Consider the following 17,601-nt stretch of genomic DNA (forward strand, 5'->3'; position numbering starts at 1 on the left):
AATCGTAACTTGTATTCTTAGAATAAATATGAACTAAACCTATATTAATAGAAGCAAAACCTTGAATGAATTATAGTAGATTTCTCTTTGGTATTCTATCCATATGTTAATGTCAAAGGTTGAACGTAAATACGTAATCAATGGAGTACAAAATTAGATGATAGATAATTTTTAAAGATGTAAAAAGAAATAAATTTGAATGTTTTAAGTTTATTTATCTTGTATTTTAAGACATATTAAAATGATAAATTATAATTTTTTACTAAAAATAAAAAATATTTAAAATTTTAATTTATTTATTAAATAAAAATTTAAAATTTTAATTAATAATAAATTTATTATGTGCTCTAAATTATGTACTCTTAGAATACATACTAGCTAAATTTAAATTTTTCTGTTGGATATAAATATGCTACAATTTTATATGATTGGCCCATGGTATTTTTCGATTTGATAGGACAAGAATTAATTCGTTACGAATCTAAATTTTATAAAGGTATAGTGTTAACTAATGAATTACTGCATAATACACAATTTAAATTTCAACACTTACTTAAATAAAAGAGTAAACTAACAACTCAACAAATTCAATCAGAATAATTTTTTTTTATATTATCCTTCTTTTGTTTTTTTTTTTGGGCTAGAACCATTATATTATTTTTTTGGGATAGATTAAACAATTTTTAATCGTAGACATTACCTCACAAATTTATTTACATGACATATTTATATACAACAATAGATTAGTTTCAAATATTTGATCATAATCAAATTTTGAATCCTAGTAAGGTCTTTTGAGTTTTGAGAGCCAACTTTATCAGCTATTAGTATGAGCTATTAGTACAAGCTTTCTAGTCCGTCCAAAGGGGCAGAGGAAAATAACTTTGACCAATATTTATTACGATATAGGAAGCTGTGCAGTGTGCCTCTCTTTCTCATTCTCTGTTATCACTTCCACATTTGACACCGTTATTAATGGCCAGACCAGACCGCATCTTCTTCTAATTTCAGAAACTCGCTCCCTCTTCTCATAATTCATCATGAGCAGCACTCCCTCAGTCTCTCACCTCCACAACTGTATCCTTCTTTTCTTTCTTTCTCACCAACTAGGTTTTCATTCCTTTTATATCAATTTTTATTCTCCTAGTTGTATATAATTAAATCATAAACCCTAAAAATTTGAGATGATGAAATTTGTTTCTGTTTACATGCATAAAAATCAAACTATTTTATAAATGTTTTATTGTTTATTTTTTTTAATTCAACTCAAATAGAAGCTAAATATTTTATAAAAACCATAAATTATTTAAGCCATTTTTTAATTATCTTTTGGAATAGAATGACAAAGAATCTACGGATAGATTAGTCTTTTTTTTTTAATACCAATAAAAATGATAATAGATATAACATACTATCGTTAAATTAATCTCTATTATTTTAATTTAAATTAATTTGTTCATATCTGTTATCTTAAAAAATTTTATTAGTACTCTTTTTTTTTTGTATGTACTCATCTGTGTGTAATGTAAATTTGGGAGTTAACTGCTCAAGTTTCAATAAAGGTTGTTATACTTAACCATGCGATATATAGCTTTGTGTGAGACAACAGGAACAGGAGCAGCAAAACCTAACCACCAGCAACATGACGGGGAAGATGTGGTATGTTTCACAATTTTACGAATTCACATTTCCCCAACAAGGTTTGATTTTGCTGTACATTGTTTTTTTCATGATATTTCTACAGGTCTTAATGAAAGATGAAATCCCATCTGATTTCACATCAGTGAGCTCCTCTGAAGATGTCAATGCTGGTTTCACAGGTGAGGCTGATCAAGACCTCATGTTTATGTTATACACTTTCTCTCATTACATATCACAAAATTGTTCCTGATCCACATAAAATTTGACTATAATAGTGAGCTTGTGGTTATGGAGAAACGGATTTCTGAAAACATTGAACACATTTGAAAAATAAGATTTCAGTTATACGAATTGACCAAGTGAATAGAGATTTAAGGCATAATGAATTATGGATCATATATTGTACCAATATACATATGGTAGTTATACAAAAAACTAAAAACTTGAGATGATTGAAATAAGCAGAATAGCAGATTATGGGGTGTTCTCATTCTCAACTGTTGAGCTTTGAATAACACAATAATTTGTCTTTCTTTCTATGTTATGATCCTCCTTGCTATGGTCTTTAGTTCTTTACTAACAAGGGACTATTATGGGTGTCAATGGCACTGGACATTTTCAATGAGCAGATACAAACGTATTAGAAACTCAACCTTGTAGTTCATCAGTCTCAATATCTGCTGGTCTGCAAAACAAAACAGCCAATGGTTCAGTAATGGCAGAAAGTAACCCAAATCATTCTGGTTTAGCGAATCCAAATAGCTCTGACTTTGCAACTAGGAATAGCTATTTGACTAGAACATTATTGCAGGCTGCAGCGGATGTTGAAAGGTTAAATAAGGTAAATCAATTGTAAGATTATGAGGTTTTGTTTATTTCATGAGATCACTTGGTATTATTGCTTCTTGTTTCAATATTTACTCTGAGGGATGGTAGAGTTGTTGTAATATGCACAGATTTATTCAACTTTTATTGTAATACTTGTGTAACATCATGTTTGAATGTGTTTTGCTGCAGACTTTGCGTTCTAATTCTAGAGCAGGCAGTCTTCCAAGGACCTGCAATAATGGAAAATATTCATTAGGCACCAACCAAAGATGCCATACCTTCTCCCCTTCCAACAATAGGACAAAGGGCAGCCCTGCTTTCTCCTCTGCCAACTACAGGGCAAATAGTATACCATCTGTATCTAGTGTGAATGATAGGCTTGCCTTACCCCCTGCAAAGAACAGGACAAATGAGATAGTATCTACTGTAAATGATAGATCTTTATTGTTAGACAAATCGAGGAGTGAAGAATATGAAATGCCAACGCCACTAACTCGAGGTCCTCGGGGTAGTTACACTGGTTTTCTCCTACAATCTTCAACTACTAAGAATGACTTTGCAATCACAATATGCAGAGATAAATATAACCTTCCAGATTTCCAAACTGAATATGAAACTGCTAAATTTTATGTCATTAAATCTTTCAATGAAGATGACATTCATAAGAGCATTAAATATGATGTTTGGACTAGCACCTCATATGGAAATAAGAAGTTGAACGATGCATTCCGTAGTGCAGAAGCTAAATCGATCCAGACAAGGACAAAGTGTCCAGTCTTCCTGTTCTTCTCGGTGAGTTTCGATCATTTTATGTTCTTATTTCTTTAGATTAAATTATCTTATTAGAAGATGAGCATATTTTCCTTTTGGTTTTATGTCCAATAATTGCATATGTCCATATTCTTGGATTGTTGGTTCAAAATTCTTGTTACCTAAGACCATATTTCTTTAATCTAACATATATTGTTGAATTTGGAGTTCATATCCTTACATCTTTATTCATGAATTTTCTTAGATTGGATATGTATTTATGTGTTGTCAAATTAGGTGAATGCTAGCCGGCAGTTTGTTGGAGTAGCTGAGATGCTTGGACCAGTGGACTTCAACAAAGACATGAAGTTTTGGAAACTCTACAAATACAATGGATTCTTCCCAATTAGGTGGCATATAATAAAGGATGTTCCCAACACTCAATTTTGTCACATTCGTATCATCGTTGAAAACGAGAACAGGGATGTAACTTACACTAGGGACACACAAGAGGTAATTCTTAGTTCTCAGTGTTTAGGAGACAGATTGCTGCTTGTGTTTGATTAGGAGGAAAGTGTTTGTTGCAGCATAACCATGTGAAAAGACTATTTAGATCCTTTGTTAAACTGCAACTTCCTTAAACATGTGCTTATATGGTTTGCAGATTGCACTAAAGCAGGGCTTGGAGATGCTGAATATCTTCAAAAGCTATTCTGCCAAGACATCTCTACTAGATGATTATGACTTCTATGAGAACCGAGAGAAATTACTTTGTTCAGATAAAAGATCCAAGGGTAAGTTTGATGGTTTATTCTAGCTTCTTATGAAAAGCATAAACCAATTTTTCACTTTGCTAAACTAATAAAAAGTTCAGGTAGTTTTGTTATTAGCTTTTAAAAGTGAAAAAGAGTGCCTTTTAGAGTTAGTTTGTGCTCAGCTCTTCAAAGTTAAAAAACCACTCATGTTATTTTACATTCTTACTTTTGTATACAATCTTATCAGCTATTGGAGGATCAGAACAATATCGAAGCAAGCCTAAGCTTACAATCCCAGGACCGGAAGGATATGGGTATGACAGTTACCAAGTAAGTTCCATGTTTGCTGAATGGAATGATTCTCATTCACATTTGCAATTGGAGCATTAGTATGTGAATTGCAGTATTTAAAGTTAATCACAGGTGTGATTTTGTAATGCCATGTTGCTACATTAGTTATTAGTTCCTGATTTGCATGCTATAGCAACTTCTTTTGGGTAAATTTACTTGGGCTTTTGTAACAAGTTGTCTGTTAATTTTCAGCAGAATACTGCCAAAGCAGGAGAGAAGAAAATAGGAATGCAATCAAGTGATACTCAAGAAGATAACATAGTCTCTCTTACAAAGCAACTTTTTCTAAATTCCTCTGGCAAAAATAGCTAGATTATTAGGATAACAAAGACTTTCTTGTTTATTTCTTCATTTTTGGTGTAATATCCCCTTGTTCAATGTTCATGAGTATCTTTGTGATTTTGTCTAATTAAATTGTTTTATACCTGTGATTTTGTCTAATTAAATTGTTTTATACCTATGATTATGTTAACATTATTATGTGCATGATTGGCCTTAGCACTTTGTGAAGCTTTTGTGGATAATAATAATAATAATTTTGCTCCTAATTGGACAACCACATGAGGAATATATATATATATATATATATATATATATCTCACCTTACCATGAATTATATTAAGTTTATTTATATTTGGAGATCTCTTGATTATTTTATCCAAATTTTTTTATATTCTTTCTTTTTTCAATGACTTATCTATCTTTTATTTAATTTACTCTTTTGACAATATGTCTTTTTGTCACACATTTAAATTATCACAAATGAGATTATGCAATTTTTGCAGCATTTTAACTTTTCCTCTTATTTCCTTGTTTTTTATTTTGTCTATTTATGTATATTCATTCATTTGTCTATGGAAAAGTATGAGGAGCCAATGAAATAGTTGTACAATGTATACAATAGAAGTTTAGGGAGTATTAGAGATATAATTATTAGTGTTACCTTTTTCTATCAGCTGAAGTTTTTGGGATGAGTGGTATCATGACATAGTATTAGAGCGCTAGATTTTAAGTTTTTGGGAAGATGTTTATTATCCCTAGTACTTGGATTGTTATTCTAGATAGTATTGGGGATGTTCATTTTGTAATTCAATAGGTACACATTGTATAAATAGTCTATTGTCTCCCTAGCGGGATCCTTTGTCTATATATGTTTATTTTGACTATGTTAACTTTTTTTGTATTTACTTTTTATTATTCTTAACGTATACTATTAGCTAATGTAACGAAAATATGAAAAAAATATATATTATTTTCTTGTTTCATAAAATTTGAAATACTTACGCATTTTGACTAATCTGCCTTATAATTTAGGGTAAAAAACATAAACAAGCCAAGGAGAAAATAATTTGACACAAATAAGCCAAAGAAAAATTTGATTCATCAATCAATCAAAGCACATTTCTATGTAGTTCGAACCAATATGGTTCGAACTCACTTTCCATGTAATTTGAACCAAACACATTGTAACCCATATCAACATAATTCGAACCAATTATGTTCGAATTACAATGAAAAAATAGTCACCAAGTAATTCGAACTAAATTGGTTCGAATTACTAAGAATTCGTTCCACACAGCAATTTAAGTTACAAACATAGTTTTCGCATCATGTCTTAATAAAACTCGTACAGTTATTTATTCCGGTGTGCATTAGACATACATTTCGTTTAAAACTGCGCAGACAGAACATATTCATTAACTAAAATCCCATTCAAAGTACATCGCACTAACGTTAACAAATTCTATCAGTCACCAACTACAAGTAAGAAAACCGATAATAGTGGAATCTAAACGCGAAATTGAAACAACAAAAGTACCAAAGCCACAAATACACCTAATCATGTTTCCGTGTGTGCTCTGCTTCTCCGAGCTGTGGGCAACTCCGACTTGTGTGGCCGGGCTGCCGACAAAGCCCACATCTCTTTGGCCAGTTCGGATCTGCCTCATCCATATTGATTCGTATCCGAGTGGACCTCGGACGACCCTCTCTCGCACGCCTCTTATTGGGGTCAGGGATGACAGTCGGCCCGTCATATGGTGGCCAGAAACCCTCCGGAATGGGAGGTGTGAAACCCATCCGATACACACTGAAGACCGAACTAAGACGATACACCTGGTGGACGTAAGGCTCCCATGTAAGCCGTGAGTAGGCACAGCATGCCAGTGCGTGGGGACACGGGAAATGAAGTGCCTGGAAGTATCCGCAGTCACATGTCTGAGATGCAAGCGAGACTCTGTAGCTACCCAGTGAGAAAGAACCAGTCGGAGTTGTCTCTATGACGGTAAACTCGGAGTTATCCCTATCGTACACAGTAACCGTGAAGCACCTAGCCGTCTTCAAGTTGGCCTCTATACACTTCACCAAGTGCTGACTAAATTGTTGTCCGGTTTCCATCTGCGCCTCAGCCTCTCTCCCTTTGCGAACAAATAATTCGACCAACCTTCCGTATGTTGCCTTCACTAGCGAGCACACATGAAGATTTCTGACACCTTTGAGGATCGAATTCACACACTCAGATATATTCGTCGTCATGTGTCCGAATCTACGCCCCTCATCACAATGTTGTGTCCACAACGAATACTCAATCCGGTTCGCCCAGTCACACATCGCCGGGTCTTCGGACCTAAGAAAATATCAAACCAGTAATGGAACTTGACCTCGGTCTTAGCATACGCCGTATTCACAAGTAGCCTCCTTACGTTTTTGCCCTTGAAGGTGAGGGCGAAATTTGCCGCAACATGTCGAATGCAGAATGTCCGGTATGCAGACGGAGGTAACCAGCCTCCGTCAGGAGCCTCAAGCACGGCCTTAATGCCGTTATGCCTGTCCGAGATAACCAGCAGACCCGGCTGCGGTGTCACATGCTCACGCATGTGGGAGAGAAAGAAGGACCACGACTCAGCATTCTCACCCTCGACTAATGTGAATGCAACAGGGAGTATGTTAGAGTTCCCGTCCTGTGCAATCGCGACAAGCAACGTTCCCCCATACTTGCCATACAGATGGGTCCCGTCAATACTAATTAGGGGCTTGCAATGACGGAATGCCTCGATACACGGTGAAAACGTCCAAAATAGTCTGTGAAAATAAGCTCGAGACTCATCCAACTGTCCACCGACACAAACTGGGCTCGTCCTTAGAACTGCAACAGTACCAGCCATCGTCAACTGGACTCCTAACACCCACTTTGGGAGCTCGTTGTACGACTCATCCCAGTCACCATAGATGAGGGCAACAGCCTTCTGGTTCGCCAACCAGACCCTCCTGTAAGTCGGCCTAAACCCAAAGTGTGTGGCGGTGGCATTTAGGAGCACCTTGATGCTGACGGATGCATCAGCCCTAACCATTGGCATAATGAATGTCGATATCACATGGTAATCCAAACTCCTATGGTCGCTGGAAATGGAGGTGGCGAGACAAGTATGTGGTCCGTTGTAACGTTTGACCTCCCAAACTCCCTTTCGCTGTCGGAGACTAAGCCGAATCAACCATGTGCACCCATTGCCGAACTCAGAACACTTGCCCACATACCGGCGATGGTCAGACTCCACGATCTTGTACTGTACCCCTCGACGGATGCTGTAAGTCTTGACACTTAAGAGGGCCTCTTCTTTATCCAAAAATTGCTGACCAACCTGAAACTCTGTCAGACCTGCAGACCCTTCAGCATCTCTAGCGCCAAATCCAACCGGCTGCCCAGGAACCCCCTCCTGCCTCATGGCATCCAAGTCCAAAGAGAAAAAATGTGGAGGGTACTGCTGCGTGCCAGAGCTAGAACCACCGCCCGCCCCAGCAGGCTCACTTGCTCCAACATCATCGCCACTGTCATCAGCAACCATATCCGGCTCGACATCATCGTCCTCTGGATCATCCAAGAATCTATCTCCAACCCCAGCCGGTACAGCACACTGTAAAGAGGTCCGCAGATATTCCCCTTCTCCGACCTCGTCGCCTACATTGCCGTTGAGATCAACAGCGAATGAAGGGGAGGCGACATGTTGGACGGGTGGCTCGTACGCAGGGACGGAGGAAGATGCAACGGCTGGTCTGGAGCTAGAACCGGCTACCATGGCTAAAGTGGTGGTATTCCGGTTCGAACCCCCGAGTTGGACACCGCGTCAACCAACTTTGCCAAAAGTTCTGGTGTCCTCACCTCTGAAAACTTTCGCCGACAATGAAACATGACCTGCAAGTCCTCATAACTCCCGATTGTGAAACAATTGTACTTCACGGTTTCCTGGAGCACCGTGATTGGAATTTGATAAAAAAAACTTCTTAACCTGTTTCACATCTTCTAGACCAAGTTTCAGCAGTACAGAGCTAATAAGGTCCTCATACCTCGTCGTAGGCCTGACGATAATACAGAGAGGATCCTTATCAGTGAAGTTCACACCGGAACGAGTTTTCCTCTTAATGGATCCTCTGTGGTGAACCAACACTACAAAACTCTCCTCACTAGCCATCTTACCTCTCCTCTAATGATAGCAACTCACGTTCACACTATATATATACAGGTCTGGTCCTCACTAATTCGAACCAGCCTAGTACGAAATATGATCTGTGTAAATCGAACTAAGCTGGTTCAAATTACTTAATGTGTGTAATTCGAACCTAATTGGTTCGAATTATTGAGTTAGAGTTCGAACCAAATTGGTTCGAATTATGTTGATATGGGTTACAATGTGTAATTCGAACCTGTTTGGTTCGAATTACATGAAAAGTGAGTTTGAACCAATTTGGTTTGAACTACATAGAAATGTGCTTTGGCTCATTCGTGAAGCAATTTTCAATTTAGCGGATTTGCGTATTTTCTCAACTCCCTTGTCTTATTTACATTTTTTATCCTATAATTTACATCATATTTAATATTTCTATTATTTTAACTACTACATCTAAAATATTTAAATTCTTTTAATACATGGTATGATATTTTCACTTCTAAACTAAAATTTTTGGGACAGAAAAATATGAATCTAAGTTTTCTAAGGTGAAAAAATTAATAAAACAATAAATAATTAATTATTAATAATTTTATAATTTTTATGAAATTTATGTTTTATTATTTTAATTTAAAGATAATTAATTTTTTATTTGACTACTTTACCAATTTTTTATTTTAAAAGATTTTGATAAAAAAATATATGAGTATCGGCATGTAAAAATAACAATTATATTATGCATACATCAAAATTAATTACTAAAATTAATTTTTAGTATAAAATATATATTAAAAATAAATTAAACATCACCTAAATTAATTTGTGAATACTGTTAGGAAGTCAATGGTTTAAGTGTATAATGGGCTATTGAGTTACAAAATGAACATCACCCATATTAAGGATAATAAATATATCATGTTTGACCTTTCGGATCTAGAACTCTACTATCATATCATGATACTACTCATTCCAAAAACTTTAACTGATGAAAAAAGATAACACTAATAGTTATATCTCTAATACTTTCTAAATTTTTATTGTATATATTGTACGAATATTCTATTAATTTTCTATACTTTCTCTTAATTTTAATGTACATATAGCATTTTAGTGATGAAGCAAGGGATAGTGTCTGCAGCAATGAATTAGAGACTTTTATGAATTGGAGAGAGTGGGAGGAAAGCAGAAAGGCAAAGCGGCGCCTAAATCAAATAAGGCGTCCTTTGTAGTTTGATTTCCCAAATCCCAATGACAAACAATTGCAAGCATACGCTTGAATTTGAAACTGATAATAATAAGCCTTCTAAGATATCAAAACCCGATAACCATAACATGACCCACAAGAACTCGGCGGCTGGGATCCAACGCTATTTGGTTGCCATCGAGTACATCGGCACTCACTTCTCCGGTTCTCAGAAGCAACTCTCTTGCCGAACCGTCGTCGGTGCTCTCGAACAGGCTTTCACCAAATTCATTGGCCAAGCAGTTACCGTATCCTGTTCAAGCCGAACTGTGAGTATCACTTCACTCTCTCACTCACTCACTCACTCTGTAAATCATATTATATTCAATTCGAGCATTGCGATTTCGTTTCAAGTGCAGGACGCAGGAGTCCATGCCTTGTCAAATGTTTGTCATGTTGATATCCAACGCACCAGTAAACGGAGGCCGGGTGAAGTGGTATCCATTCCTTTTCTATGCTATTTATCGATTCACTCTTCACTCTTTGTAATCTTACTCCTTCTTCTTTCAAATTACAGTTACCGCCTCATGAACCTTCCGTCGTTCGAAGAGCTGTCAACCATTTCTTGCAGGTTTCACTTGTGCTAGCTTTCCTTCGATCTGGATTCTTGATCATTGTGCTCACAATTTGCGTTATTCTTTTTGTCAAACTTATTTACTTCAGAAGAATGATAGCGACTTAACGGTTATTGATGTCCGTTGCGTTCCACTCGATTTTCATGCCAGATTTTCAGCACAAGAGCGCACGTGAGTGTTCTGTGACAAAGATCTATGAAATTGTACTTGATTGTGTATAGTAGTGAGTAGGGACTGTTAAGTAGAGCATCATATAATAGTGATCTTGGATTTTATAAAACTGAATAGGCATTGCCATAGAATTGTGTTTATCATAATTTGTGGGAATTGAGATTTATTTGGAACTTCCATTCAGATACTTTTATCGCTTGCTGTCCGGGCCAGAGCCTGTATCAGCCTTTGAGAAAGATCGAGCATGGCATGTGCCTGAAGAGCTTAACCTTTCAGCTATGCGAGTTAGTTAGCTTTTGCTTCTCTATATTTGCTACATTGTGCACTCAAAATTCCTGTAAAAGACACAAGACTTTATTCATACAATTCATGCAGGAAGCTTGCAAAGTTCTTGTCGGACGCCATGATTTTAGTTCCTTCAGGGCTGCCGGTTGTCAGGTTGCTTCTTCTCTCCAGTTTCTAAATAGTACTTCAGAATTTATAGTTAAAAACAATGAATAGGTTTAGTTTCGCCTGAGGGAGTTTGCCCGATGGTGGTGAGATTCAGTCAATAGAGTTTTGGTTTAGTCAAATGCCAATTCTATGATCATATAATCTCAAGTCTATATGAACTATCCATAAATAAATTGCCCTACTACAGGCAACATCACCAATCAGAACTTTAGATGAACTCGGCGTCTGCGAGGTAATTCCAAGTCTGTATTTTCCAAATACAATGGATAGAGAACGACATAATCAGGATCTGAATGGCTGCCACAGCAACTCTGAAACTGTTATTCCTCCTCCTGGCTCTAGTGCAAGCATTGATAAAGGAACCACATCAACTGAAGATATAGGATTTGGCAAAAGGAGGCAGCATCGTTGCTTGGTGGTAACAGCGCGCGCACGCTCTTTTCTTTACCATCAGGTTTGATATCTTCCCTTTTGAGTTCCTTTTCCACAATCACAATCTTTTTGGTCTGAATCCAATTGTTAAATGAATTTCAGGTTAGACTACTTGTTGGTGTTCTCAAAGTTGTTGGAACTGGAAACCTAACAATTCCAGACGGTACAAATATCCTTCATTTCTATTCGCGTGTGTTTAATAATAAGATAATGTACTATCTGATCCTTTTTTATAGCCTGAATTGACTAACATGTTTCAAATGACGCACTATTTCAGTTGAAAGAATCTTGAATGCCAAGACTATTACAGCCGCAAGTCCAATGGCCCCGGCATGTGGTCTATACCTAGGTGAAGTGAAATATGATCTGCCTAATTAAGTCATGCCATGGACACAGATGTCCGTCTAACCATTGCTGCTTCTCTCTGTTTAAATGTGCCATTTAGGAATTAGGAGATTTTGATTTGTTGGTGGATTAGGATTTTCATTTTACTATACTTGGACTTACTTTCTGATATCGTTACTTTCACCAACAACGTTTATCTTTTATTTATGGTCTTTGTTGATAAAGAAAAGAGGAATACTAGATGGCTATCAAAATTTATTGTTTTGGTCATCAATGTTTTAAGGTATATGTTGAAGTATGTTGTTGGATTACTAAACTAAAGAAATTTGGTTGATAGCTAAAAGTGATGGTCAAAACCAATAAATTTTGATATTCCTCTAGCATTTCTCTAAAAGAAATGTAACATAGCCGTTATTTGTTTGTCATGGTTCCACCAATAGAAATATCGATGGTAATGGGGGCCATGTCAAGCAAGCACAAATTCTTTCATACAACTATACAAGTGATTACTCAGTTTTGTTAGTTTTTTTTTTTTTTTTCACTTTTCCGGTGTAACTCATGCCTTGTCACAGACATTTTAGAGTTTCGTTTTTCATTAAACGGTACTATTATGCTCTTTTAAACGGTACTATTATGCTATTATGCTATTTTAGACTATTATTTACGCATTGATTGTCAAAAATAGCTATTTTTGTTGATTTGGTGATACGTAATTAAATACATGTGTAATGTGTAAAATTTTTATACTATTAGTATATTAAAATTAAATTAAATTTATTAATATAAAAATATTTATATTTTACCTATAAAATTCTTCGTAGACTTTGAGCTTAACTAAGATTTATACACTGGTAGTAGTGCATGGGCAGAGAAACAAGAAAATAGAAATGAGAATGACGATGCATTTGCTCGTTAGTGTTATGTTTACAGTAATGTGACTCATTTTGCCCTACGCCTGCTTAATACTAAAAACCGAGAGACAGGGCAAAAGCTACAAAACCTAGTTTAAACTTAGTAACACATCACATGAACTAAAACTATTATCATTCATTTTGGGATGGTGGCTAGCAAGTAGTGAATCAATTTAAAAATAGTAACGCAAAAAAGCTAGTCCATCAAAGTCCGAATTGCCGCGTGAATTGAAGAAGTGCGACTTGAATTCTGACGCTGTACTAATGAATGTGGTCCACTCCAGACAGATTGAGTATTGTTGGGGAAGAGAATACCACATAAACTTGATAGCTTGGGGTTTTCGACATATAAGCTCTCAAGCAGCTGAGCTTTCTGATGCTTATCTCGTGATTCCTACAGACAGACCAAACCGTTTAGTAAAACCTGCAGTTGCAACTACAACTAACTAAACGCAACAGCCTTTCGCATCACGCTACATGCCTAATTGAAGTTTGTGCAAATGCTATTGTTTCCTAAATCAGAAATTGTTTGAAATACCTTGTGCTTCTGTCGCTGGACTACTGCAGCTTGTCCTTCTTGCCGGGTCGCTGCATATTCATCACGAAGAGTGGTTACATCTCCAACATTAGATTTCTCGGCCAAACTTCCTCCATAATGTGACCGATTTGAAGCCTCATCCATCTGTCGCTTCGGGTTGTCCGTTTCAATCTCCCCCTCATCTTCTTCCTCTCCGTCTTCTTCCTCTTCCCCTTCCTCTTGGCTGTGGTCTTCGTCATTATCATCTTCATCATCACCATCAATGTCTTCATGCTTTCCCTTGGAAGGGCTGCACTGCTTCCCACTAAGATCCATTTTTGCTACCTCTCCTTTGTCATCTTCAGCATCTCCATCAGTGCCAAGTGAATCATTCATATTTGATGATGAATCCTCACCACCAGGGCTTTCTACAAGCATTGATTCCTGAAAACCAAGAAAAAGTTTCAAGTCTACGTATATCACGTGCTAGTCAATACTTAGTTTGCATGGTCATAAAGGAAAAAATAATGTACTAGGATTTCTTCATTGCATGAGCTTTTAATCCCATTTAATGTCAACAAATGTAATAGGAACCAAATGGGAGAGCAATATCGTCATGCCACTTAAAAAACATTGTGTTATTTGGAATACTCTATAGCATAAAGAAAATATATAAAGAGACCATTCTGATAAGATTCGTTTCTGTATTGTATAATGAATTTAGTTTATAACCATGGAGAATTGTGGAAAAAAAGAAAAAATGGAAAAATGTACAATCAGTTGCAATAAAAAACACCTTCAGTCACAAATTTTACCACAGGGATACAGATACCTCTAAAACCACCAGGCAAATTTCCTGGCAGGACATTAAAAGGATAAGATGTAGGCAATGATCCATTACCATACCTCTTGCTTAAATTCTTTAGCAAGCTTATCACCACCAGATCCAAAGTTTCCTTTAGCAAGTCGAGCATTCTCCTCCCGTTCCCTCCTTCGGCGCTTTAGCACACAAATAGCACATAAACAATCATGTTTATGGTGTCTTCTGCAAAATCAGATAAAGCTTTAAGTATAATAGTATCACCATTAATATGAATTTACAATGCAATATTGTTGCAGAGTAATGTATGCCATCAATCATGTATCAAACTTCTGGAGTCAAAGATATTAGTCTATAATTTCTATGTAAAACAGTATTACTGACACAAACACATAATTAACAATAGATTTCATTCAATTTAAGACTAAGGGATATCAACTTCCAATCATAACAGCAATTATACCACATAGGTATTCTAATATCACCGTTGAGAGTGTACTCACCCATGACGTTTCTTTGACTTCTGCTTCGCTTGACCACCCTTCGCTACTTTTCCATCACCAGATAATGCAGCATCCTCTGCTCCTGCTCATTAGAAGAATATGCTCAAATTGCTATCAAAAGACCATGGTCTAGCATCTTTCACGAAATTAAAAAGCATATTCATCTTCATCTTCTTTTCATTTACTTAAGTAGGATTGTGAAAATAAAATCTCAGAAACCATATAGCTTAACTATAAACTTCCTACTTTTCAATATTTTAACATCTATCACTCATTGACCCATCTCCCATCCTAAGCATGACCCCAAAAGTAAAAAGAAGCTTGGAGACAAAATGGCAGAGATAATAAACAAACACATGTAGTCCTATTCATATATTGTATCACAAGAATATTTAAAACAGGAAAGAAAATGGCAGTCAAGAATGACTCACTAAATGCTTGATACCTATCCTTGTCACTAAAGAAAGAAATAATGGACGGGTACACAGAAGTCTCACCCTTACTCCCTTTTGATGGTTCATAATATAACCCAGCTGCAGTCCAGTACTTCATAAAATTCTTCTTCACTCGCCTCATAAGATCCAAGATATAGTCACCTTTATTGTTATACTTATAACAATTGTCCCAAATGTATTGAACATCCTTATAAACATCCTCAGAATTCATGTACTTCTCGCTCTTTTCAAGATTGCTGCATATAGTTCCGAAATCCATTGGAGTGTCAATGATATCAAAATAGTCCTGGTTCCAGAAAGCATTATGACATTAGACACCTGTAATCAACTAATCACAAATTTTTGGGGGGACAAAAGATAACTTTTTGGTTCCAGTTTTACTACAAATCAAATTAGTCTCCTGGGAACAACAAATATCATAGATCCTTGTGGAATAACTTCTATGCCTGAGGGTTCAAGATCTAGAAAGAGACAGCACATGTTAACCAATATCTGAAAGCACATCTAATGTTGCTTACATAATTGTGCTTACAGGAATTTTTATCCAAAAAGAAAAAATATTACTTACAGGAATTCCTAGAGCTTCAGGATTAACAGGAACATTGAAGGGTTCAGCAGCATCCATTTTCATTACCTTCCTTATTACCTGTGCAGAAGAAACCAAGTTAAAAAAAATGTTCTCTGAGGCGATAACAAAGTAGAACAACGGGAAAACAAATCTAAAGTGCTCAAACATACAACTAAGGAAGCGTCCAATTCCTGCTTATTATATCGGAGACTTCTTTCTTTCGGATGATTAATCTCACTGGAAACTGTGTGGTCAGCATTGGATGCCAAGACCTTGGATGACTTAATTTTGATGCTAGCGGTAGCAGCCCTCTTCGATGGAACAGGGGATTTCATATCAGGCAAGGAATTTGCACTGTCTTCCATCCTATCAGCACCGACACCTTGTTTGTCAAAGCCGTGTTGCTGGCTACTCTTATCGGTGTCACTATGCGTGGGAGCATCCGAAGACGTGTGCTGGGAATGGGAGTCCAACATCTTTGGAGTCTTGAGCTTCACCTTAACGCGTCCAACCCCGAGTGGCTTCCCCACAGCCTTATCAATGGAGCCATCAGGATTAATGCTGGCCACATTGTAATGCTGCTGATCTGTCCCAGTTGAGGAAGGTGTGTCAACCTCCATTCCAGAGTTATCATCCTTATCATCATCATTATCATTATTAGTACCATAATGCTCCAAAGCAGAGGTTTCTTCCTTATTTTGAGTCTCATTACCACTCACTACATGCTTGCTACTGCTCTTTCCCTTCCCCTTTTTATGCCCACGCTTCCGCTTCATCCTCTAACCAAACCACACTCTGTTCCAAAGCCAATTAACACCAAATTTAAGTTTTTAACTCACCAGACTACAAATTACAGAAATCAATGCATCTAAAGGGTCACCAAATATTTGCAGAACAAATTAAAGTGCTAATTCAGCACACAACAAAACCTATAATCTGAATTTTGTATATAATAAGAAAAGAAACGTAATATTTCGCAAGAATAGGTACGTGGTTAGAATTTAGCTAAAATCAAACAGAATTATCAGCTAAAAGAGGTTAAGATAGCAATTAAAAGATTATATTTCAGAAGAGGAGAGAAATTACATCAGAAGGAACAGGGATATGGTGCGAAGTTGGGTGGATGGAGAGTGTGTTTAGAAAGCGCGAGTGAGAAGGAATGAAGGATTCAAATCGGTGTAGAGTGCAAAACCCTTTTCTGCGGTGGCAACGGCGACGGAGGGAGGAGGAACGACGAAACACCGTACGATGTAATATGGAAAACCGAAAACCCAATCCCTATTCTCAACTTTAAACGCTGCGTTTCATTACCTTCTACCTTTCGCACGTGACTTTTACTTGTTACTTACTAGTACTTCTCCAATTGGCAATAATAATCATGGAATAAGATAGGAACATAATTTAATCAATAATCAAAATTTAGTTTAATTTTATATTTTTTAAACAATATTAGATAATATAAATATTACTTACAATAGTTCCATCAAATGATAAATTTTTAGCTATCCAATTTAGTCTTAAATTTAAATGTAGAAACTTTAAGATTTTTCCTTTTTTTTAACGGTGTAAAGTTAGGTGCAGTTGACTTTACGTGAAGTTGATAGCTAAGAATCGTGAGATGATTTAACTGATTTGACTAAATTTTCATCTAACGAGTCTCACCTATCAACTACATGTAAAATCAACTGTTACGGTGGGTAACCGGAGATTGATGGGCTAAACGGTGTTGGTTGGCCCAAGTGTGTGAAGGAGGAGGATTCCGAATGGGTCTGCAACTCGGGGGTCTCCGTCCGACTTGTTCGTGCGAGGAGATGGGGGTGGTACCTGCAAAAACACTCCGA

At 36.5% G+C, this 17,601-nt stretch overlaps 4 protein-coding genes across 6 annotated transcripts; 2 read left to right on the top strand and 2 right to left on the bottom strand.

Annotated features, from left to right (window-relative positions):
* The first annotated feature begins 827 nt into the window (after window positions 1–827).
* On the top strand, window positions 828–4,852 carry LOC130973096 (uncharacterized). 3 transcript variants are annotated; one of them, XM_057897499.1, is made up of 9 exons: window positions 828–1,077; window positions 1,592–1,659; window positions 1,745–1,820; window positions 2,271–2,482; window positions 2,659–3,261; window positions 3,517–3,732; window positions 3,884–4,013; window positions 4,222–4,304; window positions 4,518–4,852. In XM_057897499.1, exons 1-9 carry the CDS (start codon window positions 1,041–1,043, stop codon window positions 4,635–4,637), a joined length of 1,545 nt encoding a protein of 514 aa, XP_057753482.1. In that variant the 5' UTR covers window positions 828–1,040; the 3' UTR covers window positions 4,638–4,852. The 3 variants fall into 3 exon arrangements, with proteins under 3 accessions (XP_057753482.1, XP_057753483.1, XP_057753484.1); XM_057897500.1 differs by having other exon boundaries at window positions 4,521–4,850; XM_057897501.1 differs by having other exon boundaries at window positions 4,222–4,397; window positions 4,521–4,754.
* A 2,004-nt stretch (window positions 4,853–6,856) lies between these two features.
* On the bottom strand, window positions 6,857–8,398 carry LOC130974425 (uncharacterized). The gene has a single exon (XM_057899313.1). The coding sequence runs from the start codon at window positions 8,396–8,398 to the stop codon at window positions 6,857–6,859; it is 1,542 nt and encodes a 513-aa protein (XP_057755296.1).
* Window positions 8,399–9,909: 1,511 nt separating this feature from the next.
* LOC130976289 (uncharacterized) lies at window positions 9,910–12,584 on the top strand. The gene is made up of 9 exons (XM_057901110.1): window positions 9,910–10,279; window positions 10,370–10,447; window positions 10,528–10,581; window positions 10,674–10,756; window positions 10,941–11,040; window positions 11,132–11,194; window positions 11,397–11,663; window positions 11,744–11,804; window positions 11,919–12,584. The coding sequence occupies exons 1-9, from the start codon at window positions 10,016–10,018 to the stop codon at window positions 12,017–12,019; spliced, it is 1,071 nt and encodes a 356-aa protein (XP_057757093.1). The 5' UTR covers window positions 9,910–10,015; the 3' UTR covers window positions 12,020–12,584.
* Window positions 12,585–12,850: 266 nt separating this feature from the next.
* On the bottom strand, window positions 12,851–17,050 carry LOC130973110 (uncharacterized). Its single transcript, XM_057897520.1, has 8 exons — window positions 16,847–17,050; window positions 15,931–16,555; window positions 15,761–15,838; window positions 15,235–15,478; window positions 14,738–14,819; window positions 14,321–14,459; window positions 13,436–13,858; window positions 12,851–13,291 (listed from the first exon to the last, which is right to left on the bottom strand). The coding sequence occupies exons 2-8, from the start codon at window positions 16,534–16,536 to the stop codon at window positions 13,094–13,096; spliced, it is 1,770 nt and encodes a 589-aa protein (XP_057753503.1). The 5' UTR covers window positions 16,537–16,555; window positions 16,847–17,050; the 3' UTR covers window positions 12,851–13,093.
* Between the last annotated feature and the right edge of the window lie 551 nt (window positions 17,051–17,601).

Source organism: Arachis stenosperma, chromosome 4 (genome assembly GCF_014773155.1).
Source record: "Arachis stenosperma cultivar V10309 chromosome 4, arast.V10309.gnm1.PFL2, whole genome shotgun sequence".
Lineage (NCBI taxonomy): Eukaryota > Viridiplantae > Streptophyta > Magnoliopsida > Fabales > Fabaceae > Arachis > Arachis stenosperma.